The 27438-nt window shown below is 40.5% G+C and overlaps 1 protein-coding gene across 2 annotated transcripts in view; it reads right to left on the reverse strand.

Annotated features, from left to right (window-relative positions):
- DENND1B (DENN domain containing 1B) overlaps positions 1–27438 on the reverse strand; it is a 247123-nt gene that overhangs the window by 169437 nt on the left and 50248 nt on the right. For both annotated transcript variants that reach the window (XM_034778352.1, XM_034778353.1), the window contains exon 3: positions 4711–4754. In XM_034778352.1, coding sequence (XP_034634243.1) covers positions 4711–4754 — 44 coding nt within the window. The remainder of the gene's footprint in view (positions 1–4710; positions 4755–27438) is intronic.

Raw genomic sequence — 27438 nt, forward strand, 5'->3', positions numbered from 1 at the left:
TTTTTTCTCTATGTTTTAGAGCAGTGGTTCTCAAACTGTGGGTCAGGACCTCAAAGTGGGTCGCAACCCCATTTTAATGGTGTTGCCAGGGCTAGCGTTAGATTTGCAGGGTCCCAGGACTGAAGCCTGAGCCCAAGCCCAGTAGCTTCAGCCCTGGGTGTCGGGGCTCAGGTTACAGGCCCTCCACCTTGGGCTGAAGCCCTTGAGCTTTGGCCTTCCCACCTGAGACAGCGGGGCTCGAGCAGGCTCAGACTTTGGGAGTCATATAGTAAATTTTGTTGTCAGAAGGGGGTCGCGGTGCAAAATACAAGAGAAATACTTTCAATACTGGAAATTCTATTGAAAGAAGTTTGATTTTCTCTCAAAAGATAACTAAATGAACAAATTTATTAATGGGTTAATGGTTGTAGTGGGCAAAAATAATTTGTTTGCAAACATCATTGTACTTCTGAAACTGATGACATCTTTCACCAAACCTCCCTCACCAAACAAATATGGAAATACTATGGCAGAAGGGGTAGCAGAGTATTCTTCCTAAATGAATAAACTTAACTGAATTTTGTCTTTTCATCCCACAATACATTTTCTATCTACAGTTCTCAAAACATAAAGACAACTGTTTCCTCATTTGATGCTACCTTACTTCTACTTCAGTCAGTGAATTGGTCATGATCTTTCTAGTTTAACTTCAGTATTAGATTAATCAATGAACTTTTTAATTGCCATTTCTTTATTGCCTACTAGAGCGTCCCAGCTTAAGCATTTGTGACTTCTATTTGCTTGCTAGTTTAAATGATTTCATCTTTCTATACTGATGTTGAGACTTTTGTCATCTCATTCCAGGGTTCTGAAAAATTCCTTTACTGTGTTTTGTGACCATGTTTGTTACTGTGTGCATGGAAGAATAATATACAATTGGTGCTGATGTGCCATTGTTTTAATGAAGGTCTTTTCAATTCCCTACTTTTCCAGGTATCTTATAATAGAATTTCTCCACCTCTGTCAAACTATTTTTCCATAGCAGAAATTCCAGCATAATGGTAAGTTGTACAGTTGTCTGACATCTCAATGACATGATTAGTTTCTTCATACAAAGGTCTTCTATTGCACTGCACTCTGTACAACTTGCTTGTGGCTCAGCTTCACTGGATGGTATACAGCCCATCTCTAGGTGAAAATCATGCCAAACCAACCAAATTTCCTTCTCTGACAGGGTTACTGGTCTAGTAGACATGAGGAAGCAGAAGTGATTTATGTAGATTTTATTAATGCTTTTGACATTCTCATAAGCAAAATAGGGATATGTGGTCTAGAAGAAACTACTATAAAATGGATGCACAAACTGCTTGAAAAAACACACACAAAAAATAGTTATCAGTGGTTCACTGTCAAACTGGAAGGACATATCAAGTGGTGCCACACAAGGATCTGTCAGGGTCCAATACTATATTTTCATTAACTTGGATAATGTGGTGGACAGTATGCCTATAAAATTTGCAGATGACACCAAGCTGGGAGGTTGTTGCAAGCACTTTGGAGGACAGGATTAGAATTCAAAAGGACCTGGAAAAATTGGAGAATTGGTCTGAAATTGACAAGATGAAATAGCAGTAGCGGCACGTGCAAAATATTACACTTAGGAAAAAAAATTAAATGCACAACTACAAAATGGGGAATAACCAGCTAGGCCGTAGCACTGCTGAAAAGGATCTGGGGATTAGAGTGGATAACATATTGAATATGAGCCAACAATGTGATGCAGGTGCTAAAAAGGCTAATATCATTCTGGGATGTATTAACAGAAGTGTTGTATATAAGACCCGGGAAGTAACTGTCCTGCCCTAATGGTGAGGCCTCAGCTGGAGTACTGGGTCCAGTTTTGGGAACCATACTTTAAGAAAGATATGGGCAAACTGAAGAGCATCTAATGAAAAGAGTTAAGTGCTGGAATAGGGTAGGTATATTTGGTCTCACCACTGAGCAGAGAGCTGGGCCAAATGACCTCTGGCAGACCCTTCCAGCTCTTCATTTCTATGATTCTGTGTTGAGATCCATATTGTCGAAATATCAGTAAAACCATTTTTCCACATTTCAATGGGGGAGGGGTTGTGTTGTTTTGTTTTTGCCTGGTCTGCCAGATAAATAGGCATTTAAACAATTAGCACAGAGAAACTGATTTGTTCCCAGTCACGCAGGAAGTCTGTGGCAGAGCGAGTCCTGGGCTGGCGCCCTAACGATTGGATCGTCTTCCTCCCACATATGTGAACTGTGACTATAATTAACCAGTTTACTCTGACAGAATTTTTTTCAGATTGTGTGCCTATTATTTCCATGGCGACCTAAATGTGCAGAATGCTTTACAAAATAAATAAGATGACAAAATTCCTGCCTCAAAGAAATGACCTTTTAATCAAACCAAAACCAAATAGTTCTGGTGCAAAGTGACCTGGAGACAACTTTGGTGAGAAGATCTGTGCAGGAAGAATTTGCAGAAGTGGCCAGATATGAAAGAGCAAACGTCTCTTGGGAAACAGGAGATAGGAAACTGTTCATAGGGCTAGTAGAAAAGAAAATGTGAAACCAAGAGGATGAAAAAGACATAAGGAAGCAATAAAGATTAGGAAGAGCATAAGAAGAGAGTAAGGAGGAAAAATCAGAGCAAGTGAGATAGGCAGGAGAAAGTTTTTGCTGTACCACGAAAGGCAAGAGAAGGCAATAAGCTGTCAAGGCATTCAACATGGGAGGAAAGCAATTCTTTGTACTCTCTGTAACTGCAACCAATTCACTATTATCACAAGTGCCTAGGGATTTTAGGAAAGATGATTTCTTAGCATACGTTCAAAAGTGAATAACATTTTACTTTTAAAGCAGAGCTGATTAGAAAATGGGTAGAAAAACTTGCATGAATTTTTTTGTGAATCCCCCCCTCCAACACACACACACAAAACTTTAATTTATATTTCATTTTATTTCATTACAAATGCTCTGACTAGATCTAAATAGAAATATGCAAGTGGACGATATTTAGATCCTCCAAGTCTCCTCTTCTGGGGCTTCATCCAAAGCCTACTGAGGTCAACTGAAAGCTCTCACTAACTGCAATGGGTTGGTTGGATCAAACCCTTCACGCAGAAGCAAATCCCAGCGGCTTGTTGTTTTCAAAACCTATTGATCAATTTACATTTTCAAGGCAACTTCTGCATAAAAGGGGATTTGAAATTTACATTTTTCCATGAAAGCTGATATAATACTAGAATATTAGTTTCCCCAAATTGTGGGACAGGTATGAATGCAGATTGTGCAGCATGCAAAGGCAGGTTCCAGATAGATGCCTTTGAAATTCGGTTGGCCACATCCATTCCACCATTACATGTTTCCCTCCAGTCTTCAGTAGACTTCATCTTCTAGTCATATTTCAACATCCAATGTTCATTGATTAACCCTCAACCTACTGATTAAATTCCAACTTGTCCTCATACTTCATTTCTAACCTCTTTTGAGTGAGTCCTTCCTAAAACTTCTGAATTTAAACCAGAAAAGGGACAATCATTCTTTCCTAAGAAAGGTATTATCAAAACTTGCAGGATATATGATTAAGAAGGTATGATGGTTACTTTGCTTATATTCCATTCATCCCTCACTTATAAGCTCCAGATCCTTGACTGGTGGTAATCTCCCAACCAGATAAAGACACAAATATAAAGTGTGAGCTAACTATTCCTTTAAATCCTGAACCATCTTCCTTCTGTCTTTACAGAATCTCGTGCTATTAATTTCAGACCGTTTCTCCAATTTATCAAAATCTACTGTGCAGATATTTCTAAGTATCTATTGTAGTGACACTATCAATGCTTGGTTGACTCAATATGGATATAAGAAAGAAATCAAAGAAAGGTGTTCTCTGTCATCAGAAACACTTCTTCTGTTAACTGTGTCTACATAAGCTCGTTTTATGCAAATAAAAAATGGTCTCAATAGAATAGATACATCTAAATTATAGCGAAATACTAAAAAACGGTTACAAATAAAAATATTATCTCCATCTAAGCAGAGTACCTAATTAATACACTTGCTATTAATGCTATCAAGTATGGACATAACCCTTTAGATACAGTGGACCTAAGTTTACCTTTGGGAATAATTCATAATAAGAAATTAGAGCTTCAGTGTTTGCATAATCAGCAGGTTTACCCCATTGTCCATTACTAGCATGTGCAAATCAATTGTCTTACAAAGCAAAATGCATAGTAATTTTATAAAGCAATAAAAAATGTTGAGCTATAAACTACTATGGCAACATTATTAATAAAGGGTCCAATATTAAAAGTAGATATCAAAATGTTTTTGTTTATTTACATATCTTTTGAGAGACAAATTTTTGTCTCATTAAGATTAACTGTAAAGCTTTGTTGAGAAATGTACCTTATTTTCAACCCTAAACAACACAAAAAGAGAACTGCATAAAAAAACTCAAATACATTATATTTCATATAATAAAAAGAATGTGAAATCTATTAAAGGCACTACTATGGGTAAAATGCTTCGAAACTACTATTGCATATTCTTGTCACAAATGCATTCTAATTACCAATCCATCAGCTGAAGACTTGCTCACTGATATCATTAGCATCTGCCTTTCCATAGCTGAGTAGGAGAGCTTTTTTATTATTATTCTAACATTAAAAAAAAGTTCAATCTCATGTTTCCAACCTGGTCTCCGAAGTCCTCCGGGAACTTCCACAGTACCACCGGATCTGTAAATAATTGACAGACAGCATTAATCAGAGGCAAAGGAACAGAGTATTACAGTCAGAGTACATTAATATTAAAGAGAGGGTCAGCATAGCTTCAAGCTCTCTGGCAAGTGCAAAAACGTATCTCAAAACTGAGGAAGATACTGGATTATTAATAATATTCTTTTATTTTATATTTATGAAACTGCAAGTATATTTTTACGTAACAATAGTAGGTTACGATGTATTGAGATATTTTCAGATTTAAATATTCTTTTTAACCTTTGAGTACTTCAACCTTTTTTTAAGGAGTAAATCCAATATTCAAAATTCTATTTCAGTTACGGCATCAAGTGAAAAGAGCCTTTTTTCCAGCCACTGCAGGTAAGATGGCAAGATGATAACTGATTAAATGGGGAAATAACTAAAATCTACCTACAACGCATAAGTTATTTGTAAACACACTATACATGAATACAAAAATGGCCATTATTTTCAGAGATTCTTGTTTATCCATTTTCCTTTCAGACTCATATAATGCCATTTAAGCTACAGATTAGAAAACTGATTGTTATGTACTTATGAAGTGTAAGCATCATAACTTAACTTTGAGCAAAAGTCAAAACAGGACCACATACCTCCTTTTATTTTGGAGCATTTAGCCCCTTTTAATAAAATGCAATATTTCTTTCGTTTCTTATATCCATTATTCCAAACTGTTTCACAAATATTAATTAACCCTTAAAATGCCCCTATAAGGTAGGTCTGGCAAGTATTATCACAATTTTACAGATGGGGAAACTGAGACACTGATGTTTTATCACAGGTCGTGGAGTAAATCAACATCAGAATAGTAATAAATCGCCAGAACCAGATGGTATTCACCCAAGAGTACTGATGGAACTCAAATGTGAAATTGCAGAAATACTGACTGTAGTCTGTAATCTATCATTTAAATCAGCTTCTGTACCAGATGACTGGAGGATAGCTAATGTGACGCCAATTTTTTAAAAGGGCTCCAGAGGTGATCCCGGCAAGTACAGGCCAGTAAGCCTGACTTCAGTACCAGGCAAACGGGTTGAAACTATAGTAAAGAACAAAACTGTCAGACATATAGATAAACATAATTTTTTGAGGAAGAGTCAACATGGTTTTTGTAAAGGGAAATCATGCCTCACCAATCTACTAGAATTCTTTGGGGGGGCGGGTGTCAACAAGCGGGATCCAGTGCATATAGTGGACTTAGATTTTCAGAAAGCCTTTGACAAGGTCCCTCACCAAAGGCACTTAAGCAAAGTAAGCTGTCATGGCTAAGAGGGAAGGGCCTCTCTTGGACTAGTAACTAGTTAAAAGATAAGAAACAAAGAGTAAGAATAAATGGTCAGTTTTCAGAATGGAGAAAGATAAATAGTGGTGTCCCCCAGGTGTCTGTATTGGGACCAGTCCTATTCAAAATATTCATAAATGATCTTGAAAAAGGGGTAAACAGTGAGGTGGCAAAATTTGCAGATAATACAAAACTACCCAAGATAGTTAAGTCCCAGGCAGACTGCGAAGAGCTACAAAAGAATCTCTCAAAACTGGGCAACTGGGCAACAAAATGGCAGATGAAATTCCATGTTGATAAATTCAAAGTAATGCACACTGGAAAACATAATCCCAACTATACATATAAATTGATGGGGTCTAAATTAGCTGTTACCACTCAAGAAAGAGATCGTGGAGTCACTGTGGATAGTTCTCTAAAAACATCCACTCAATGTGCAGCAGCAGTCAAAAAAAACAAACAGAATGTTGGGAATCATTAAGAAAGGGATAGATAAGAAGACAGAAAATATCATACTGCTTTTGTATAAATCAGGGGTCGGCAACGTTGGCAAGCGGCTCACCAGGGTAAGCACCCTGGCGGGCCGGGCCAGTTTTATTTACCTGCTGACGCGGCAGGTTTGGCCGATCGCGGCCCCCACTGGCCGCGGTTCGCCGTCCCAGGCCAATGGGGGCAGCGAGAAGCCGCGGCCAGCACATCGCTCGCCAGCACCGCTTCTCACCGCTCGTATTTCTAGTAGGGATAAGGAGGTGCTGGTTCCGTTATACAAGGCACTGGTGAGACCTCATTTGGAGTACTGTGTGCAGTTCTGGTCTCCCATGTTTAAAAAGGATGAATACAAACTGGAACGGGTACAGAGAAGGGCCACTAGGATGATCCGAGGAATGGAAAACCTGTCGTATGAAAGGAGACTCGAGGAGCTCGATTTGTTTACCTTAACCAAAAGAAGGCTGAGGGGGGATATGATTGCTCTCTTTAAATATATCAGAGGGATAAATGCCAGGGAGGGAGAGGAATTATTTCAGCTCAGTACTAATGTGGACACGAGAACAAATGGATATAAACTGGCCATCGGGAAGTTTAGGCTTGAAATTAGACAAAGGTTTCTAACCATCAGAGGGGTGAAGTTCTGGAACAGCCTTCCAAGGGAAACAGTGGGGGCGAAAGACCTCTCTGGCTTTAAGATTAAGCTTGATAAGTTTATGGAGGGGATGGTTTGATGGGATAACGTGATTTTAGTCAATAGATCAATAACGTCCCATGGCTGGTAATTAGTAACAATGGTCAATGATGGGATATTAAAGTTACTACAGAGAACTTTTTTCCGGAGGGTCTGGCTGGAGAATCTTGCTCGCATGCTCAGGGTTCAGCTGATAGCCATATTTGAGGTCGGGAAGGAATTTTCCTCCAGGGTAGATTGGCAGAGGCCGTGGAGGTTTTTCGCCTTCCTCTGCAGCATGGGGCAGGGGTCGCTTGCTAGAGGATTCTCTGCGACTTGAAGTCTTTAAATCATGATTTGGGGACATCAACAGCTGAGTCAAGGGAGAGAATTATTCCAGGAGTGGGTGGGTCAGCTTTTGTGGCCTGCATCATGCGGGAGGTCAGACTAGATGATCATAATGGTCCCTTCTGACCTTAAAGTCTATGAGTCTATGAGCCGCATGCCAACGTTGCCGACCCCTGGTATAAATCCATGTTAGGCCCACATCTTGAATACTGTGTACAGATGTGGTCACCCCATCTCAAAAAAGATATGTTGGAATGGGAAAAGGTTCAGAAAAGGGCAACAAAAATTATTAGGGGTATGGAACAGCTTCCATAAATGGAGAGATTAAGACTGGGACTTTTCAGCTTGGAAAAGAGATGACTAAGGAGAGATATGATTGAGGTCTATAAAATCATGACTGATGTGGAGAAAGTAAATAAGGAAGTGTTATTTACTCCTTCTCATAACACAAGAACCAGGGGACACCAAAGGAAATTAATAGGCAGCGGGTTTAAAACAAACAAAAGGAAGTATTTCTTCACACAACGCACAGTCAACCTATGGAACTCCTGCCAGAGGATGTTGTGAAGGCCAAGACTATAACAGGGTTCAAAAAATAACCAGATAAATTCATGGAGGATAGGTCCATCAATGACTATTAGTCAGGATGGGCAATAATGGTGTCCCTAGCCTCTGTTTCTCAGAAGCTGGGAATGGGCTGGGAATGGGCGACAGGGGATGGATCACTTGATGATTACCTGTTCTGTTCATTCCCTCTGGAGCACCTGGCATTGGCCACTGTCAGAAGACAGGAAACTGGGCTAGATGGACCTTTCATCTAACCCAGTATGGCCGTTCTTATGTTCTTGGATAAGAATCCAAGTTCCCAAGTCTCATTCCCACACTCCAACCTAGGGATAGAAAAATCTTTCAGATGTCTACTAGACCAGGAGCTAAAGGCCTAATTTCCAGAGGCAAATACATCAGATGGGGAAGCCCAAGAGTAAAATCCTGGGGAAATGCCCAGATGAGAAGTCCAGCGCCCCTGCTCCTCCTAGCTACTGAGATTCCTACCTGCACAAAGGCTAAGATTATTGGAACAGCTCAGCCTCTGGCTAGCTGTGTCTGATAAATCTGAAGCCCCACACCCTTCACTGGCTGAAAGGGGAAAAAGAATTTTCCTTTTTTTTTTTTTCCATTCTCCTGCCAGAAGCTATTGACTTTTAATGAGTTTGAGAGGGTGTGTCGACGCTGCTCTACTCCTCCTCAAGCCTGCTGGTTGTTGTGAGTAGAGAGTTGTGAATGACTTCACGAAACTCACTATTAAATCTAACCCTAATCAAGTCCTCTTTTATTCACTTGTCCAAGAACATTTAGGTCACACGTTTTTGTTCATGTGAACATTTGGGAAGAGTTATTATTCATCTGAATACAGCTATTCATAAGTGAGTTTGCATATTTGCACTGGAAGTGCTGGCCCTCCTGCTCATGTACCCAATATGTACTATTGTGTATGTTCGGAAGCAAGAATGTTAGGAGGCGGGTAGGAAACAAGAGAGAGAGAATGCTATTTTGTCACTGACCATAAGTACAATAAGGAGAGAGTAGAGGGAGCAGGGGATGGGATACTCCTGAAAGATCCCTTGCCTGCAGCCATTTGACACCTGTGGCAGCTTCAGAACATCTAGCAAGGTATCTGTGGTGTTGGCAGATACTAACACAAGGATGGAGGGGTTAATGTCCAGGAACAATTGTTCCTCTCCAGGCTGCATGGCCCACATATATTTATTGAAATTTACTGAAACAACTATAAGCAATCAGAGTGCTCCTGGTAAACTGAGTAGTCTGGCTTTATAATTACTATTACAAGTATCCATCCACATTTAAACAATAATGAACATCCTCACCTATCAACCTAACCCCATGAAAAAGATGTACTTTGCAGTGAATCTGTGCTGTAGTGAACCAAGCTGACGGGGAAGCAAAATTCCAATAAGGGGACCTCAGACCCCAGTAGAAGATTCCTCCTGTTTAAATAGAGGGTGCTCCAGTTCAAGCACATCTGCTGTTTCCACCTTAGGCTGATTCAGTCTTAAGCCATCTAGCGGTTTAAAGGTCAAAACAGACAATTTCAGTTCCACCCAGGAGCTCACAGTTGCATTCTATACAGGTTCTTATACTATGCTCATCGCTGTAATATCGTAGTGCCTTCCAGCAGAGCATTAGCGATGGGACTAATATCTGAAACATGTGGCTTCTTCTCTCATCCTCTCCCCAGGGTTAGAATTGTGTGTGCCGTGGAGTATTTTTTTTTTTGGTAGGGTGTTTTAATATGTATGTTAGTATGTGTTTATGTTAGAGAAGCAATGTTGAAGTACCTTGCACTCGGAGCAGAAGATGGTGAGGTTTCTGAGTGTCCACATCAGTCAACCAATGGAGCTCCTGTAGCACTGGGGCTATGTGTTACTGGTGCTATGTGCTACTGGCATAGGGTTGCCAGGCGTCCGGTTTTTGCTCGGAACACTAGGTCGAAAAGGGACCGGGGTTGCTCTGGTCAGCACCGCTGACCAGGCCATTAAAAGTTCAGTTGGCGGGACACTGGGACTAAGGCAGATGCTCTGCCTGCCCTGGTTCCACACGGCTCCCAGAAGTGGCAACATATCCCAGCAGCCCCTAGGCACAGGGGGCAGGGAGGCTCCACGCACTGGCCCCACCCCGAGCGCCAGCTCCCCAGTTCCCATTGGCCAGGAACCACAGCCAATGCGAGCTGCGGGGGTGACGCCTGCAGGCACTGGCAGCGCACACCATGCAGAGCCGCCTGGCCATGCCTCCGCCTAGGGGCCGGATATGCAGGCTGCTTCCAAGAGTAGTGCGGAGCCAGGACAGGCAGGGAGCCTGCCTTAGCCCCACTGTGCCGCCTAAGATAAGCGCCACCCGGCCAGAGCCCACACCCCCACCTGCACCGCAACCCTCTGCCCCAGGTCAGAACCCCTCCTGCACCCAAACTCCCTCCCAGAGCCTGCACCCCACACCCCTCTCCCACACTCCAACCCCCTGCCCCAGCCCTGAGCCCCCTCCCCTACCCCAAACCCCTCATCCGTGGCCCTATCCCAGAACCCACACCCCCAGCTAGAGCCCGCACCCCGCCCCACACCCCAACCTTCTCCCCCAGCTCTGGGTCTGCTCCCACACTCCAATCCCTTTGGTCACAGCCCGGAGCCCCCTCCTGCACCCCAAATCCCTCATCCCCAGCCCCACCCCAAAGCCCGCACTCCCAGCCAGAGCCCTCACCACCTCCCACACCCCAATCCCCTACCCCAGCCCAGAACCCCTCCCACACCCTGAACCCCTTCTTTCTGGCCCCACCCCAGAGCCCACACCCCCAGCTGGAGCTCTCACCACTCCCTCACCCCAGCCCCTTGCCCCAGCCCAGTGAAAGTGAGTGAGGCTGGGGGAGAGTAGGCGACAGAGGGAGGGGGCTGGAGTGAGTGGGGGCTGGGCTTCAGATAAGGGGTGGGGCCTCATGGAAGGGGCGGGGAAGGGATGTTTGGTTTTGTGCAATTAGAAAGCTGGCAACCCTATACTGGCATATATGCTTAACAAGTGGTCCCCTGCATTTTACACCTTCAGTTTCTGAGTTGCACTTACCAGTAACAGACAGAAAAAAAAATATTCAGCCCTGGCTGTTCCTTGAGCATTCAGCAGCACCCTCGGATCCAAAAGAACGAAGCACCTACATTACAAATCACAGCTGCTCCTGCTGAGTCTGGGGTGGCAATGTAGTTTTAGCTACTTCTTCCAGTTGTTTCCTTAGTCTACCATCATCTAGGTCAGGGGTAGGCAACCTATGGTACACGTGCCATAGGTGGCACACAAGCTGATTTTCAGTGGCACTCATACTGCCCGGGTCCTGGCCAACAGTCCTGGGGTCTCCACTGCTAGTCTGGGGTACCGGACGCCGGCCCCCTGCCAGCCGGGGTTCCATCTGCTGGCCCCGCTCAGCCCGCTGCCAGCCCCGGGTCCCGGCCACTGGTCCGGGGGCTCTGAGGCCGGCCTGGGGTCCTGGCCGCCGGCCTGGGGCTCTGCAGCCACCCCCAGCTGTGGCTCACTGGCCCCAGCCTGGGGCAGTGAGAGGTGCAGACAGGGGAAAGCGGGGGCACAGCTCAGCACCCCTACCTTAAAAATTGTTCCAGTGCCACTGTGCTGGGATATTTTTAAGTCCTGATTTGCTGCTTACATCACTATCACGCCACATGGAACAGCGCACTGCATTTGACGTTGAGATTAGAATGTACGTGCAAGAACAGGAATCAGAATTTTCTGACAGATTTAAAGATTTCCAGCGATTTGGCCCAATGCTTTCTTTTCTAATTAAACCTGAAAAGTTCAACAAAAGCGACTTGGATTTGTTTGTATTTCAGTGGATGGGGGTTGAAGTTTTTGAAATGCAGCTCATTCAGTTGAAAAGCTCAGAATTGTGGGCATCAAAGTTTGGAGATCTGTGGAGTACACTTGAAGCTAGGGTGACCAGATGTCCCGATTTTATAGGGACAGTCCCGATTTTTGGGTCTTTTTCTTCTATTGGATCCTATTCCCCCCCCCCCCCCCGTCCCGATTTTTCACACTTGCTGTCTGGTCACCCTACTTGAAGCTACCAAGGGAGATCATGAGGCCTCCATTCTGACCTGCTGGACATCCCTGCCAGTGAAATTTAACTGTTTGAAGAAAATTGCGCTTGCAATGCTTTCAGCATTTGATCCACATACCTGTGTGAAAAGGTATTTTCACACATGAAATGTGTCCTCTGTCCCTCTTGGAGCCGCTTAACAACTGATCCCTCAGAAGCCTGTGTGCAGCTTAAAGTATCCAAATACATGCCAGATATTGGAAAACTCAGCAAGGAAAAGCAAGGGCAAAGATCACACTAAACTGATAAGATCTGCATTTTAATTTAATTTTAAATTAAGCTTCTTAAACATTTTAAAAACCTTATTTAATTTACATACAACAATAGTTTAGTTAAACAGACTTATAGAAAGAGACCGTCTAAAAACATTAAAATGTATTACTGGCACGCAAAACCTTAAATTAGAGTGAATAAATGAAGACTCAGTACACCACTTCTGAAAGGTTGCCGACCCCTGATCTAGGTATCACCTGGAGTAAGTCTCAGACAGAAAGCCTTGACCCACACACATTGGGTCACCCATTCCACTGCGTCAGTAGGATAAGACATGATGGAGTTGCAAAAATGGGTATTCTCAGAATTCTCAAGACATTGCAGGCCAAGTGTCCTTAGCCCTTCTAGGGAACAGCAAAAGATTGTCTAGGTCTACTTATCTCATTTATCTATCTCCCTGAAGTACTCCCAACCTCTTCTTGTGTGATTCAGTATCTGAGTGATTTTTTTTTCAGTCACCATGGCTCTTTTCATAAAGGTCCAGGACCCTCTGAGCGTAAAAGAACAATCTACCAGTGTTACATGCATCTTTGGTCCTTTCATTGCTTAAGAATGAAAAGGGCAATACTATCTCGGCAGAAGTTAAATAGAGTGATTTATTCTATATTTTATATATTGAACATTTTAATAACATTCCCGGTAATGCAAGAAAAAGTTAGGCTGGGCGGGAGGTTGGGGGAAGGTTGGTTTTTTTGAGTGGGGGGGATTTTGAGGTGAGGAGGTTGGTTGGTTGGTTTTATTTTTGCATTATAGAAAATCTGTAACTAGCACTATTAAAGTTTTATTTCCCAATACTTTCCTTCTGTTAAACAATAAAGATTAATTTAATAAACTTTCTGAAATTAAATATGAAATATAGTCTTTTATTCACACTATTGTTCTTATCAGACAAATATAACTATCAACCTTAAGACACATTTTAAAAAAAATGTAAGTACTGTTAATCTAGATAGAAATTTCCCGCAGTCGTAAAATTACTCTCTATTAAATAAAAACTTCATCCTGCCATATTCTAACTATAGTTAAATTATTATTCGGAAACTATTCTGTAAACTAGGAATTATGCAAAAAGCAGAATTTTTATTATTTATTAGCAGTTACTGTTTCTTAGTCACTAGAAGAATGAACCATACTCATGGACTTGAATGGCTTCCTGCAACAGTGCCCTATAGATAGTAAACTACAAGATAAATATCTCTAATACAAACTCCTTTGCGTTTCCATAGTACCTTAACCAATATAAATCCTACAACTACAGTTCAGTCCAGTGCAGGTACTCAATAGGGAATGGAAACAGTGACCAGATAAATGGCTTAGTAAAGGACTTTAAAAGGATGTGTTTGTTAAAGGAGCAGAACCGAGGGGGCGGGATTCAGGTTTCCTATGACTGGCATTGCAGGGAGTCAACCCCCTTCCCTTATAGACCTCCTTAACCCTCATTCGTGGGCGGGGGTAGGCAGATGGTGAGGTCCTAGCCATGGGTTGGCTGGGGAACCTGGATGGAAAAAGAGGCGGGCTGGCAGAAATCCCCATATAGATATTGAATGATAATGGAGTTACCTGCCCTGTACACTTTTATCTGTCAGGTATCCCAGACATGTAATAACAACGTTGAGGCCTGATTAAAACCATATCAAGTGTCTCCTGTCCTTTTTTTCGGTATAGCCAGACAAAAAGCCTTATGTGTCTGCCTCATTACATTATATTTATTTTATACCAGCTCTCTCTTATTTTCACCCTGCTTTATCATACTCTCTCTTTCAAGTTCCAACAACTGTAGTGAGCTACCATTATATGTACTGCAGTGTGATTTCTCTCTGGATATTATTTACTTATTTCAAGTTAAACAAATTAAAAAGACAAAAGACACACCTATCCTCCAGCTCTATGTACTCTGACAGATCTCTAAAACTATACAGTCCAATACAGCAATGGCAGGCCATTGGCCAATCCCTCCCAAAAACAAAACAGCCCATAAAAAAAAAAAATCCCCATCTTAATTCAAACAAAAGCATCCAACCCGACAAATAGGAAAAAAAAAAAAAAAAAACATGCCTCTCAATCTCCTCCAAATGTTCAGAAAGACAGCTTCGCAGAACTGTAGTTACTAATATTTATGTGGTTGTGTTCATCTGTTATTAATATTTTGATAGATGTAGTAAAGTTATCAAATAAGTATCTAAAAGAAAAATATCTATATTGTTTATGCCACAGAAAGAAAGTTCACTAGTTGTTTTTTTTTCATTGTTTCACTGAAACCAACCAACACTACCCAAAAAAAGTCCACCCTACCCTTCTTTGGATTTTATTGTAATCATCTGAGTCTGTTTTTTTTTGTTTGTTTGTTTGTTTGTTAATAAAAGATTATGCTTGTTTCTGCTTTGGGGGTTAGACTCAAACTACATCTGACATATCTTTGTAGCAACTTCTCACAAGCGCTGCAGAAGAAGAAACAAAAGCGCACTGAATTTAAAAATAGAAAGAGAAAGAATAATCCGATTCTGCAACTTTATGCATTTTATCTTCAGATTCACAAAGACTGATTTTTCTTTTCCCCTGAGGATTACTTTCCAGATACTCCATCTGATCTAGCAATGTTAGGTCAATTTTATGCTGATTTTATGGGTGAGAAGATGGGAATTGCTAGCAGAAATAGCTGTTACCATAGTTGGCTGATGAACCATTGAGTGTCTCTGAGTTTCCTAGTTCTAACCAACCTGTCAGGCACACATGCCTTGCCTTAATTCTAAGTAAATGTGCTAGTGAGAAGAAACCCTAAATTAAATCTGTAAAGAGGCTTCTTTCCAAGTCTACTGAATCCATGGTACACATTTCTTACACAAGACCGTGCTCAACATTGGGCCAAGAATACTTTACAATTAAAATCTTAAACATCTTATCAGGAAAACAATATTAAGTATTTGAAAATACCCCTCACATGTATCTAAGAAAAACCAAGTCTTATAAAGTGGTCTCTCAGTCTATATTACCTGATTTAATAAACTATAGCTACAAATATGCCTATACAGCAATTATTAGTCTCTTGTTTCTTCCTCAGCTGTGAACACCTAAAGCAACCATATTTTATTTTTAAAATACAAATAAATAAATAACCCAGCCATCTTATTTTAAAAAAATTAGATGGATCTTTACAACACTACAGCTCCTACAATCCTGCATGGAACAGATTCTAGATTCCAAAATTGAGTAGTAAACTGCTTACATTAAATCAAAATTTGTTAGATGAAAATATTGCTAGAATGCTATTTATTGTGTAGTGTAACTAGAGTAACTATGTATGTTGGGTTAAAAAAAATGCCACTCACACAGCTGATTGTCATGATCCAATTTTGACTAGAAAACCCTGCAGTAAAAATGCTTTGGCTAGTAAGAAAACATTTCATTTTAAACCTTACTAGACACATTAAGCTTACAGCTAGCTACAGTAATACAATTTGAAAATCTAGTTTGAGGGAAACAATAGTGTCTTGGAAAAGAAATTCTAAAGTCTAAATTATTAATGTAACTATCACTTTCACTTTGAAAATACAATACCATATAAGCTGTACTTAAAAATTCCTTTGCTGCTTGTGTCCAAGAAAAAAAAACTTCCTCCGAACAAACATATGTTCTACAACAAAGAGATGGGTGAGAACTACACCCAAAGCACACTTTAACAGATAGCTAATTTCTTCCTTACTTTCATAGCTAGGAGAAGTATTTAATGTGCCATGGAAACCTTAAAAATAATAAACTATAAAAAAAAATTGTCTAGAGCAATACCAAGAAACACAATAGTGCAATAAGTCAGAAAGTAACAATCTCTAGAAAAACTCAGTTAAGCGTCAATTATTCAAACATCTATGCACTTGCATAACTATATCACTTAATACATGATGTTTGCAGAAGAAGAGGCTTGAGCTTTATGTTAAAAGGAACTCAGTCAGGACGTCATTTCCTAAAAGTTGCTTAGTTAAAACTAGAAGCAGATAATGTTATAACATGATGAATATATGATCAACAAATTATTCTAAGTGTGTCCTTCAGAAGCTTCAAAATAGAGCTCTAAGTCTTTAAAAAAATGTATGGGTTTTTTTATTGTTTAATAAATGACAACAGTGTACTCAGTTACGTATGAGACATCAGTGTTGAATGCTCTCATGATTTTATAATGAGCAATGGGATTTGGGCATGAGAAGCAGCAATCCTTCATATAAATTTCAGAGTGCCAAGGGGAAACCTCCTCCGATTGGCTGCCTTCACCAGTTCCCTGCTTCCTGGTAAAAAAACAGCCAATCAGACATGCTGCAGCATGCAAGTTGAGCTGTCCATGTCCCTTCAGGAGCTGAGAGAATTTCTGGATAGGGGAAGAGGGAGCAGCTGATACTATTTTCAGAGGAGAAGAGAGTAGAGGAGGAGGAGGAAGAAAGAACCTAACAGCTCAAGGCAGCTCCTGACCCTTGAGAATCATAGAATATTGGGATTGGAAGGGACCGCAGGAGGTCATCTAGTCCAACCCCTTGCTCAAAGCAGGACCAATCCCCAGACAGATTTTTACCCTGTCCCCTAAATGGCCCCCTCAAGGATTAAACTCACAACCCTGGGTTTAGCAGGCCAATGCTCAAACCACTGAGCTATCCCTCTCCTCCCCCCCAAAAAAAATGGTTCAGCTCCTCTCTGCTTCTCCTCCCTCTCTACGCTGAGACACTGTGCATGGAAAGGGGGAGGAGAGGACCCTTAATGGAACTGCTTCCCACATGAGGCTTTGGGGTGAAAGGAGGAGACTGTGAAATGAAGAAGAGACCCGGGAGCTGTTGGCCCCCCGGGCCTGGAAGTGGGGGTGAAATGCCTCTATGGCTATATTAGAAATGGAGGCATGCTGGGGGAAAAGAGGCAGCCAAGGGCTGGAGGAGGTGCAGAACTGATTGGGAGTCTGAGGGGGTACATAAATCATGTAGGGATGTGGGGGCCAAAAATTGCATCACCCATTATAAATGTGCAATAGTTGACAATGCTGTCATTATATATTTAAAATCTTATGTTTTGAGCCAAACTCATGATATTTTGGGATGCTCGTGCATGATCTTTGAACTTCTGGGGGTAGCAATTCCTAAACATAGAAAACAACAGTCTCTGTCTCAGGAGCCTAGAATCTCAACAGACAATGCAATGTGCACGAGGAGTCCCCAATGGATAATCCTATCTTCTAACATTTTTTCTTAAAAATTGATTATGTTAATGAGGGGGAAATGATAAAGTTCATGGCAAAGGGTGAGGGTTAGTATTTGTGGGCTTGCAAAAGAAAGGGGTCTAAAGGATGAACTATAAAAGGAGGAGGCATCTAAAGCATGGAATAGACTTCTGTCACTTTCCATTTTATAAAGACACCCATTGGTGGGTAACAGAGTAGCTAAATCAGCTTTAAGTTTAAAAAAAAACTTAGCAAATAAATGTTACAAGCCAAAACTGATAGAAATAATGGGTCCACAATGGATCCAGGACAGTCAGAGGTTTCCACAGAGTCATATTTCAGCCTTTACTTAAGCCATGTCTACTCTTAAAAGGTTTGCTGGTATAACGGCAAACTCTCATAGCATAGACACAGTTTATAACACCAAAAAAAAAAAAAAAGGATTTTTAACCAGAAAAACTAGTTCCTGCAGCAAAATAAGAATACCAGCAAAAATATTTTTGCTAGTATAATTGCATCTACACTAGGGCGTTAGCAGGCATAGCTTTGTTAGCAAAATATCACACCCTTAACCAAAATATCTATGCCAGCAAAATTTTAAATGTATCCAGGCCTTTAATCATCAGGATATTGGGTATCTGAAGCAAGCAGGAGAGCATCTCTAGCCGTTTTTCCTGACAAAGCGATAGTAGATGTTCTCTACATTTTCTCCCACACTGGCCTAATGAAAACAGGAGATTCCCAACGTCCCCATTCCCCTTCTCCAAAAGCACCTTTTCCCTCTCTTCCTATTTTGCATTATTCCCGTAGGTTCAAGCCTGGCTGCTCCAGTGGAAGGGAGAGGTAATGCATTCACCTAGCCAATAATTTGGCATTGGTGAATACATATTTTGAAAGTTGACTGTATTCGTTATGTCTTTGTGGTAACACAGTATGTTTCCCTAGTACAGGTCATCTTAAACTATTACAGTAACTCCTCACTTAATGTTGTAGTTATGTTCCTGAAAAATGCAACTTTAAATCATATGGGAAAATTGGATTAGTTTAACATCATTTCACTTAATGTAAATGCGGGGGGTTAGGTTCCAAGGACATTTTTTGGGGGCAGACAAAAGGCATTATATACTATACAGTACTGTACTGTGGTTTGGAAGTGCCCCTGGCTTACCCCACACAGGCACAGCCCGCTGCAGGCAAGGACGCTAGGAAGTACCTTCGCAGCAGCAGCGGGAGCTTACCCAGGAAGAACAGGTGCCGACTTTGCCGGGAAATGTCCCAGGCCCGCCTCTTCCTGTCCCGACTCCACTTCAGGCCCACCTCTTCCGACCCCCCCTCCACCTCCTCACCGGACCAGCCACATAGGCACTCCTCTCCCCCCCACACCCCGCAAAGTCCTAAGCGCCACCAAACAGCTGTTTGGTGGTGCTTAGGACTTTCTGGGAGGGAGGGGGAGGAGTGGAGACACAGCACTTCCCCGCTCCTCCCCCTCCCTCCCAGAAAGTCCTAAGCGCCACTGTTTGGAAGTGGGGGGAAGCGCTGGGAGGGAGGGGGAGAAGGTGGAGAAGAGGAACTTGTGCAATGCTCCCTTGTAAAGTCACTGCTCTTCCACAGAATCTTACAAGCAGTGGACAGAGCAGGCAGCCAAACGACGTTATAAGGGAGCATTGCACAACTTTAAACGAGAATGTTCCCTAATTGAGCAGCAATGTAACTTTGAAACAACGTTAAACGGGAGGACGTTAAGTGAGAAGTTACTTTTAGTTTCATTGCAAAAATGCTGTATTCAAATCAGAATGATACAGTCCATTAGCCCTTCTCTACAAGTATGATGGCTATAAAGAACAATGTCATTTCAGTGACATGAGTAGTAGTACAATCGCAGACTGGCCTCAACCTCTGCTCCTTCAGGTTTGTGGAGAGCACAGCACGAGGACTCAACTTTTATGAGTCACTACTAGCTAATACTCATTTTTCAGGGCTTAATGTGAGCCTCATACCTGTGTGCATTCCAGGAGTGGGTGGGGGAATCACCTTCTCCTCTAAATCAAATAAAGGATGCTGTTGGAGACAAGGCACAAGACTAGCTAGATCAATTGTCTGTGCCAGTATAGCAATTCCTCAGAAAAATGTGGAGACATTTTTTGAGTTCTGAGAGAAAAAAACAGAACATATCCTTGGGCAGAGGAAGGAAAAAAAGGTTAAAAAAACTGGTGACACTGTACACTAACCAAGAGCCATGATCTGACTGTTAAGCAGAACAAATACATTAGATGATACTGAGAACAAGTCAAGTTTGAGGCATACTAGATGAAGATACTGGATGTTCTTAGAAGGACTAGGCCTGGAAATTTTAAGGACTTCTTTTTGTTTATGTTTAAAGTAGGCAATTAAGATGTTGTACCCATGGTTCTTTACAGAACTGGGTGGGTTAGTGGTAGCCATGTGTTTGCTGAGTAAAAGACAAGGTAATGCAGTTTCTGAAAGAACTGTGGTTACACAATGCTGTCAGATATGGACATGAAGCGCGAAGGATCCCATACAATTCTTTTCACAATTCTGAAGTAGTACACAGAAATGCATGGCCAAGTTAGTGCACACAGTAAGTAATATAAGCAACCCATATAAATACAACTTCTCATACAAGCACAGCAAGGGCCTCCACAGGTATTAGAGAAATTTATTTGTTCCCTTTATTTCACAGCACTCCATGGAATAACAGAATTAATTATTTTGGCCATTTGACTTGCCTGGGATTCTTTTCCTATACTTTTTCTAGTATTTTTCTCCTTGTGAATGTGACTTTAAATTAAACACAAAATAATAGTATGTTAAGCAATCAACAAAATTTAACACTAATGTCAAAACATTAGTTCTGAGGCCAGTTGATATACAAAAAGCTCTAATGAAAGCATAACAAAGGCCCTGTTATGTTACTGCCCTGCAGAGCCATAAAGGATTCCAAAGGAAGGTTAACAGGCTGAAACAGATTCACTGTTAGCCTGCAAGAGTAAATAAAGGGAAATTGATTACCTTGGAAATTTTGTGAGGTTTTCTTTTTAACTTGATTCTTTTCAAGTGTTCACAGGAACAATATTTTAACCTCTGTATGATTATAGAAACTTAATGTAAGCCAAGATTTGACAGTAACAGCTTGGAGGGTAACGTACACTCCTTTCCTTCACTTGCAGGTTTTGCAGTGGATCCTAAGGCTATTGTGATGTGTAAGGCTGGCTGTTTGTTGTGACAAAAATAGGAAAAATCATAGCTTTGCCAGGACTAAAAATACAATAGTCATCATTTTAAGATTTATTTAAAAAAGAAGATATGTTAATTTAATATACAGTGGTTTGTCATGGGAAAATTATGAAAAAATTAAATACGTATCCTTTATTTTACCACAAAAATTATTTTAAAAATTGAATAATCTTTAATTCATACCTAAAAACCTCATATCAATGAAAATCTTTAAAGCCTCATATTCCACAACAGGACATAGAAAGAGTTCAATTAGAGATCAGTGGAATAGCCAGAGTGGATCAGACTGCTGCTCCACCAGCTTGGCTCAAACACTGGCCAGTCCTTCAGAAGAAGGTGTAAGAACCCTGCAGTAGGCAAGCATGGGATAATCTACCTCTGTTATTAGGTTTCATCCTAAATATCTAATAGTCAGAGATTGTCCTAAACCCTGTGTCACGACCCACATGTCTTGAACTGGTATCTGCAGGGTTTCTAGGAGCTTCCATGCTCCAGCCCTCCATCTGACCACCTGCTGATGCTTGTGTACCTGGGACACATGAAGCCCAACCCCAGTTTGAGGCTCCTCTCCTGCAGTCCTGGAGCAGCTGATAAGCTAGCTGGCCCTACTTAAGTCAGCAGAAGGAACAGGACAAATGGGTTCCACCCTGTTCTGGACTGCATGCCTTGTGCTTCCTGCTCCTGGATTTCCTGGCATCTAATTTGTGGTTCTGATTTTCAGTTTTTCTCCTGCTTCTGACCTACTAATATCCTGACTCAGCTGACTCCTAAACTCCTGTCCTGTGGCCATGAACTCTGGCACTGACTACTAGGTCAGGCCGCCCACGACCAGGATGCGACACCCTGAAACATGAGTTTAATATCCCTTCTAAAATTATTGTTATCATTAATTATGACCACTCTGAATCTTGCTAAATTCTGGGCCTGAATAACTTCCTGTGGTAATGAGTTTCACAGTCTAAGTATACAGTGCATGAAAAAGTATTTCATTTTTATCAGTTTTGAATTTGCCATCTTTTAATCTCATTGAATGTCCCTTTGTTCTTGTGTTATGAGACAGAGAGAACGGCACTTCCTAATCTACCCAAGGGGGGTGGGAAGGGCAGTCTCCAAAGGGACTTGGCCATATCCTCTCCAGAAGAGGTGAAGCCTGCATTAGTTCATTTTGTTGGTGACTACTGTGGCAAAGAAGCAATGTGTGATTACTTCCACTGGAACTCTCACCACAAAGGTGAGGATGTGGTTGTGAGTGCATTTAGCAGGATGCTTGTCCAGGTATCATTCTCTATGGTACCATGGAATTCTGCTTCTCATAGTTCTTTCATATTTTGTGCCTTACGTATTTCATTATCAATCAGAGCTCCATGGAGTTTATTGGTCTGTGTCTTTTATAGTAAATTTTTACAAAAGAATTGAATAAATCTACTGCTTTTAATTTTCAAATCTGATTCTGCACATCAGAATGGATAAAAATGCTCACGGGATAAGGCTTACATTATTGGTTACATTACATATATGGTTAATAACATTTCTTTATAGTCTACAGTTTTATACTACTACATATGCTGAAACTTTCTGACTACTTTCCCCACATATTTTTGTTACCAATTTATCCACAAAGGGTAAAAAAACATCCAAGTGAAAAGGGCTCACACAAGGCCCTCTGCCAGGGCCGGCTCCAGCATTTCTGCCGCCCCAAGCAAAGCAAAAAAAAAAAAAAAAAAAAAAAGGCACGATCGGCAGCGGCAGTTCAGCGGCAGGTCCTTCGCTCCTAGAGGGAGCGAGGGACCTGTCGCCCCCGAATTGCCGCAGGTGCCGCCCCTCTCCCTTGGCCGCCCCAAGCACCTGCTTGTTAAGCTGGTGCCTGGAGCCGGCCCTGCCCTTTGCACAACAGTTACTTTTACTGGGTAGTGTGAGAGTGGGTGGGAAGAATGAAAGGTTTCTCAGGGATTAGGTTGGAGAACCTGAATGCTGTAGAGCAGTGGTTTTCAACCTATGGTCAGCAGACCACTGGTAGTCCCCAGACTATGTCTAAGATTTCCAAAGGGGTCCACACCTCCATTCAAAAAAACGTTAGGGGTCCACAAGTGGAAAAAGATTGAAAACCACTGCTGTAGAGGCTCTTAATAGAAGTCCCAAACAGGCTAGCAGGGGAGGGGAAAAGAGGATCCACATTTACATGGATACAGTGAGCAAAAATAAGCACACAGGGTGCAAAGGAGATCTGCAGCCACTAGAGTCTAGCCCACAGTCTGGAACAGAAGCTGTGCAGGGGATATACTGTCACTCTGTACCTTACCCACTGATTACTGGGAGAAATTGGTATTTGAAACCTGATTGTTCTGGACTTGTGTGGAGACAGGTTGGGTCAACTTCAGCCTAAAATAATAGAAAACTTCAAGAAAGAAATACAAATCTAAGTCTCAAGAAATGTAGAACAGAACCTCAGAGTTACAAACACCTCAGGAATGGATGTTGTTAGTAACTCAGAAATGTTCGTAACTCTGAACAAAATGTTGTGGTTGTTCTTTCAAAAGTTTACAACTGTACATTGACTTAATACAGTTTTGAAACTTTACTATTAAGAAGAAAAATGCTGCTTTCCCTTTGTTGTTGTTGTTAGTTTACTTTTAACACAGTACTGTACTGTATTCGCCTTTTTTTTTTTCTTTCTTTCTTTTTTCTTTTTTCCTTTTCTTTTTGTCTCTGTTACTGCCTGATTGTGCAATTCTGGTTCCAAATGAGGTGTGTGGTTGACTGGTCAGTTTGTAACTCTGAGATTCTACTGTATAGTGTCACCAGTCACAATACACTCTCCCTGAGTAACACTGAACACACACGTATCGAACTGAGTCTTCATGCAACACTTAATAAATGGTTCAAAAGTGTTTTAATCCAACCTCCTCTTCCCCAGATTGTGCTTAGTTTAGAAAAAAATACAAAGAAGTAGGATACAGATTAAAAGAGAGAGAGTATATTCTCAGTGGAAGCAATTCATCAGTGATAACAGTACAGCATGGATAACTATATATTTGGTGAAAGCATTTTAGCCTCTGTAGATGTATTTGTAACAAAACCAAGAGAAAAATAAAAGTAATAGATTTTATCACAACAGTATATGTTATAAAATTTGTGTTTTCAAACATGTAAAAATGGAAAAGCTTGAGTACAAAATATCGGGATGTAATTTTTCAGATATTTCACTAGGAAATAAATGTTATGCAAAAATCACTGTCTCACTGTCAAACTCACAGAACACTAACATTCCCCTAAAATCAATATAACTTAATTAGCACAGACACTTAATCAGTAAAAGCTATAAGTGTACCTTTACAGACTTAGTTTCAAGCAAACTGTCTCCCCTATGGGCAGAGTTCTACATATAGAAAAAGACACATATTGAAAAAATCCCTGGTTGAGAGTAGATGTTTATTCCAGACCGTCCTGCTTTTTATATATCTAGATATCTATCAATCTATATAAATTAAAAGACTGCAATGAATAAATCTAACTTGTCAACCTGTTCCCTCAGGAGAAAATGATAAAGCAGATCACCTACTTAAATGTTAAGTATATTTGGTTTTGTTGAAATTTTATTTCACTGCACAAAAAACCTAAAGCCTAGTTTTTAAAGTACTCCTCAGCTCTCAAATAAGCCTGAGAGTTATATGCTTTTAACTGCCATAACTAAATAGAGAATCTCAATCTTAACTATATTGGTGCTGCCACTCTAATATAATAGCTTGCTACTGTTATAGTTATTTATAAACAAAACAAGAGAAAAGACCAACCATAACATACAATGTAAGTATTTTCAAAGATGAATTCATTTGGTGATGAAACAGCATTCACATAAATATAAAAGTTACTGCTAGCAAAGATGACTTCTATATATCATATTAAAATCCCTTTGTTAACAGTTTCACACAGTATATACAGGGGTGTACTAGTACGTGATATACTGTTGTCAGGAAGATCTGAGTTTAGGAGCGGTCTCAGGCTCCTAGGTTCTGGAGGATGAAAGTGGAGCATATTCTAGTAGTTGGATGGAGAGGAGGCAGAGTAGAGTGGGAAGGGAAGGAAGTTACAATATTTGCCAGGCATCGGTAATCAAAAGAAAGAACAAACACAGAATAGAGTGGAGAAACTTCATAAAAAAGAGAAACTAAGGAACACTTGCTAACTTTTCTGGCACTTAAAAATGTCAGATTAAAGACAATATGCAAATGAGAGTGCCACTTTAAGAAATACATGAAAGCACATTTGTATGCAAATCATGCACTCAATGCATTTTTGCTCATTAAAGTATGACTGTTAAAAAAAACTTTTACTGAAATGTTAAGAGTCTGTTCTTTCTGTAGTATTTCATAGGAGAGCTACTACAGAAAGCAGGTACCCAGTTAGAGAGGATTCCTTTACAAAAAGTGTAAGAAAACATATTTACAAAATTAAATCCAATTTCAATAACCTAGACAAAGGAAAAAGGACAGAGTATGATTGATTCTGAATACTGTGTTCTAAACAATGATATTCTGTAAGCTTGCCATCTACTAAACCAAGCTTCTTTAGAAGTAGTCCCAGAGGAGATGGATTAAGTGTGTAACATGCAAATGAGGGAAGAAAAGTTTCAAATTTAATTGAATTTATATATACTTATCACATGATTTTTTTAATTACAGTAATTACATATGATATATCTTATGTAGATGTGTATACAGATTGGGTGTATATTTTCAAAAGTGCCCAAGACCCATTTTCAGAAGTGATTTAGGCACTCAGGAACCTAATGTCATTGAAAGGCAATGGGGCTTAGGCACCAAAGTGCATAAATCACTTTTGAAAATGGGTTTTGGGCACTTTTGAAAATTTTACCTGTTCACTCACTCCCTTGTTGCTGTGTGAAAGACGCACACAAACTAAAAAGGGAAAATGACTGATCATAGAGTCAATGAAACCGACTGCACTAAGTACTGTCAAATCACAAAGTAAATAAAGTGGAAAAAGAGAAAATAATTTGTTTAGTAGTCTTTTTCAATTATAGTAATCTTAGGTGTTTCTTGTAATAATGGTAGGTAACACATGTCAAGATAGAGATGTGATTCTTATACTGATGACTTTCCTCTCAGATCCATCTCTAAGGTTCAATGAACAATCAGTACCAGGAGGAATGAGAGACTTGTACCACTGTAGAGCTAGAAATCCCTTTTTCCCCAGTTAAACACAGAAATTGTTTCTAGACATGGCAGGTCATCAGTTAATGAAGCTTAAAATTATGACATTATGAGTTATAACAAAAACTATGATAGATCATTTTTAAGGTTTTTTTAAATGTATGAGTCAGACTGTATGAGTCTTAAATGTATGTGCTTCTATTCCTTCACTTGTAACCTGGACCCAGGGTATTATGATATAACCATTTTTTCGGATTCGGTTGTAAGAAAAAATGGTTTCACAACACCAATTTCACGTGCACCATTCGTGTTTCAGAAATGGACATTTTTAAGAGACAGTGAAGGAAAGTAACAAATTTGCCAATTCAAAAGTAATTCACCTGAAAAATGTTTCAAGAACAATAGACCAAATTAAACAATGGTCTAGGCAGCCCAACTCACATTTGAAGTCAGTGGACCAAATTCTGCTCTCACTCCCACTACTATAATTCTTCAATAACTTCAGTGACTCCAAATGTGTGTCAGGACTAAATTACTTACTCCAGGTCTGAATTTGGCACAGTCTCTACTTAAGTATGTGAATCTGATGTATATGTACATGACATAGTAAAGGCACTGGCTAGAGCCAGTGGCCACATCATTTAGCATAGATTTATTTCAAAGTACCTCTGTCTTAACTTGTATCATAATGGCTCCTCAAAGAACTCAGTAAATCTACGTTGTTAAAAAAAAATGCAAAAAACTAAACTACTCCCACAAATACCTTGTAGGATTCAACATACTGCATTCTGGATCCAGTGTTTCAGCTGACAGCACTATGAGTATTTGTGACAATTCTGAGAAACAGTTGTCAAGGTGCCATGTGTGTATGCAACTCACAGAAACCAGGAAATATGTACTTTTTTCCTTCTTATAAGTAGTGTAAAAACTTCTAGCCACAACTTGCCATTCCCGTTAGAGTTATAGGTCAATCCCTTTACCCAAGAATTTGTTACCGTTGAAGGACAGAGCACTAAGTCATTTTCAGCTAAATAGGTACATAAAGAAAGGGTCTTTTTTGGTTGCAATGCTATTAGCCATGCTTCTGGATAAAACCTTAATCAGGGTGAAGGTTCACTGCACAGAAAGTGTACAGATAAAATGAGTATGTCTGTCCAACCTTTACTTGGTCTTTTTGCAAGATAAAATGGAGTTGCTTTTCCTTTAGCTACCAACTCATTAGAGTGAACTTGTAAACAGCTATGTGCCCGTTGGTAACTAAAGCATTACTTATTCCTTTTTATTTTTCATCTGTGAGTGAATTTACTGATCATGA

Source organism: Trachemys scripta, chromosome 8 (genome assembly GCF_013100865.1).
Source record: "Trachemys scripta elegans isolate TJP31775 chromosome 8, CAS_Tse_1.0, whole genome shotgun sequence".
In the NCBI taxonomy this organism is placed as follows: Eukaryota; Metazoa; Chordata; order Testudines; family Emydidae; genus Trachemys; species Trachemys scripta.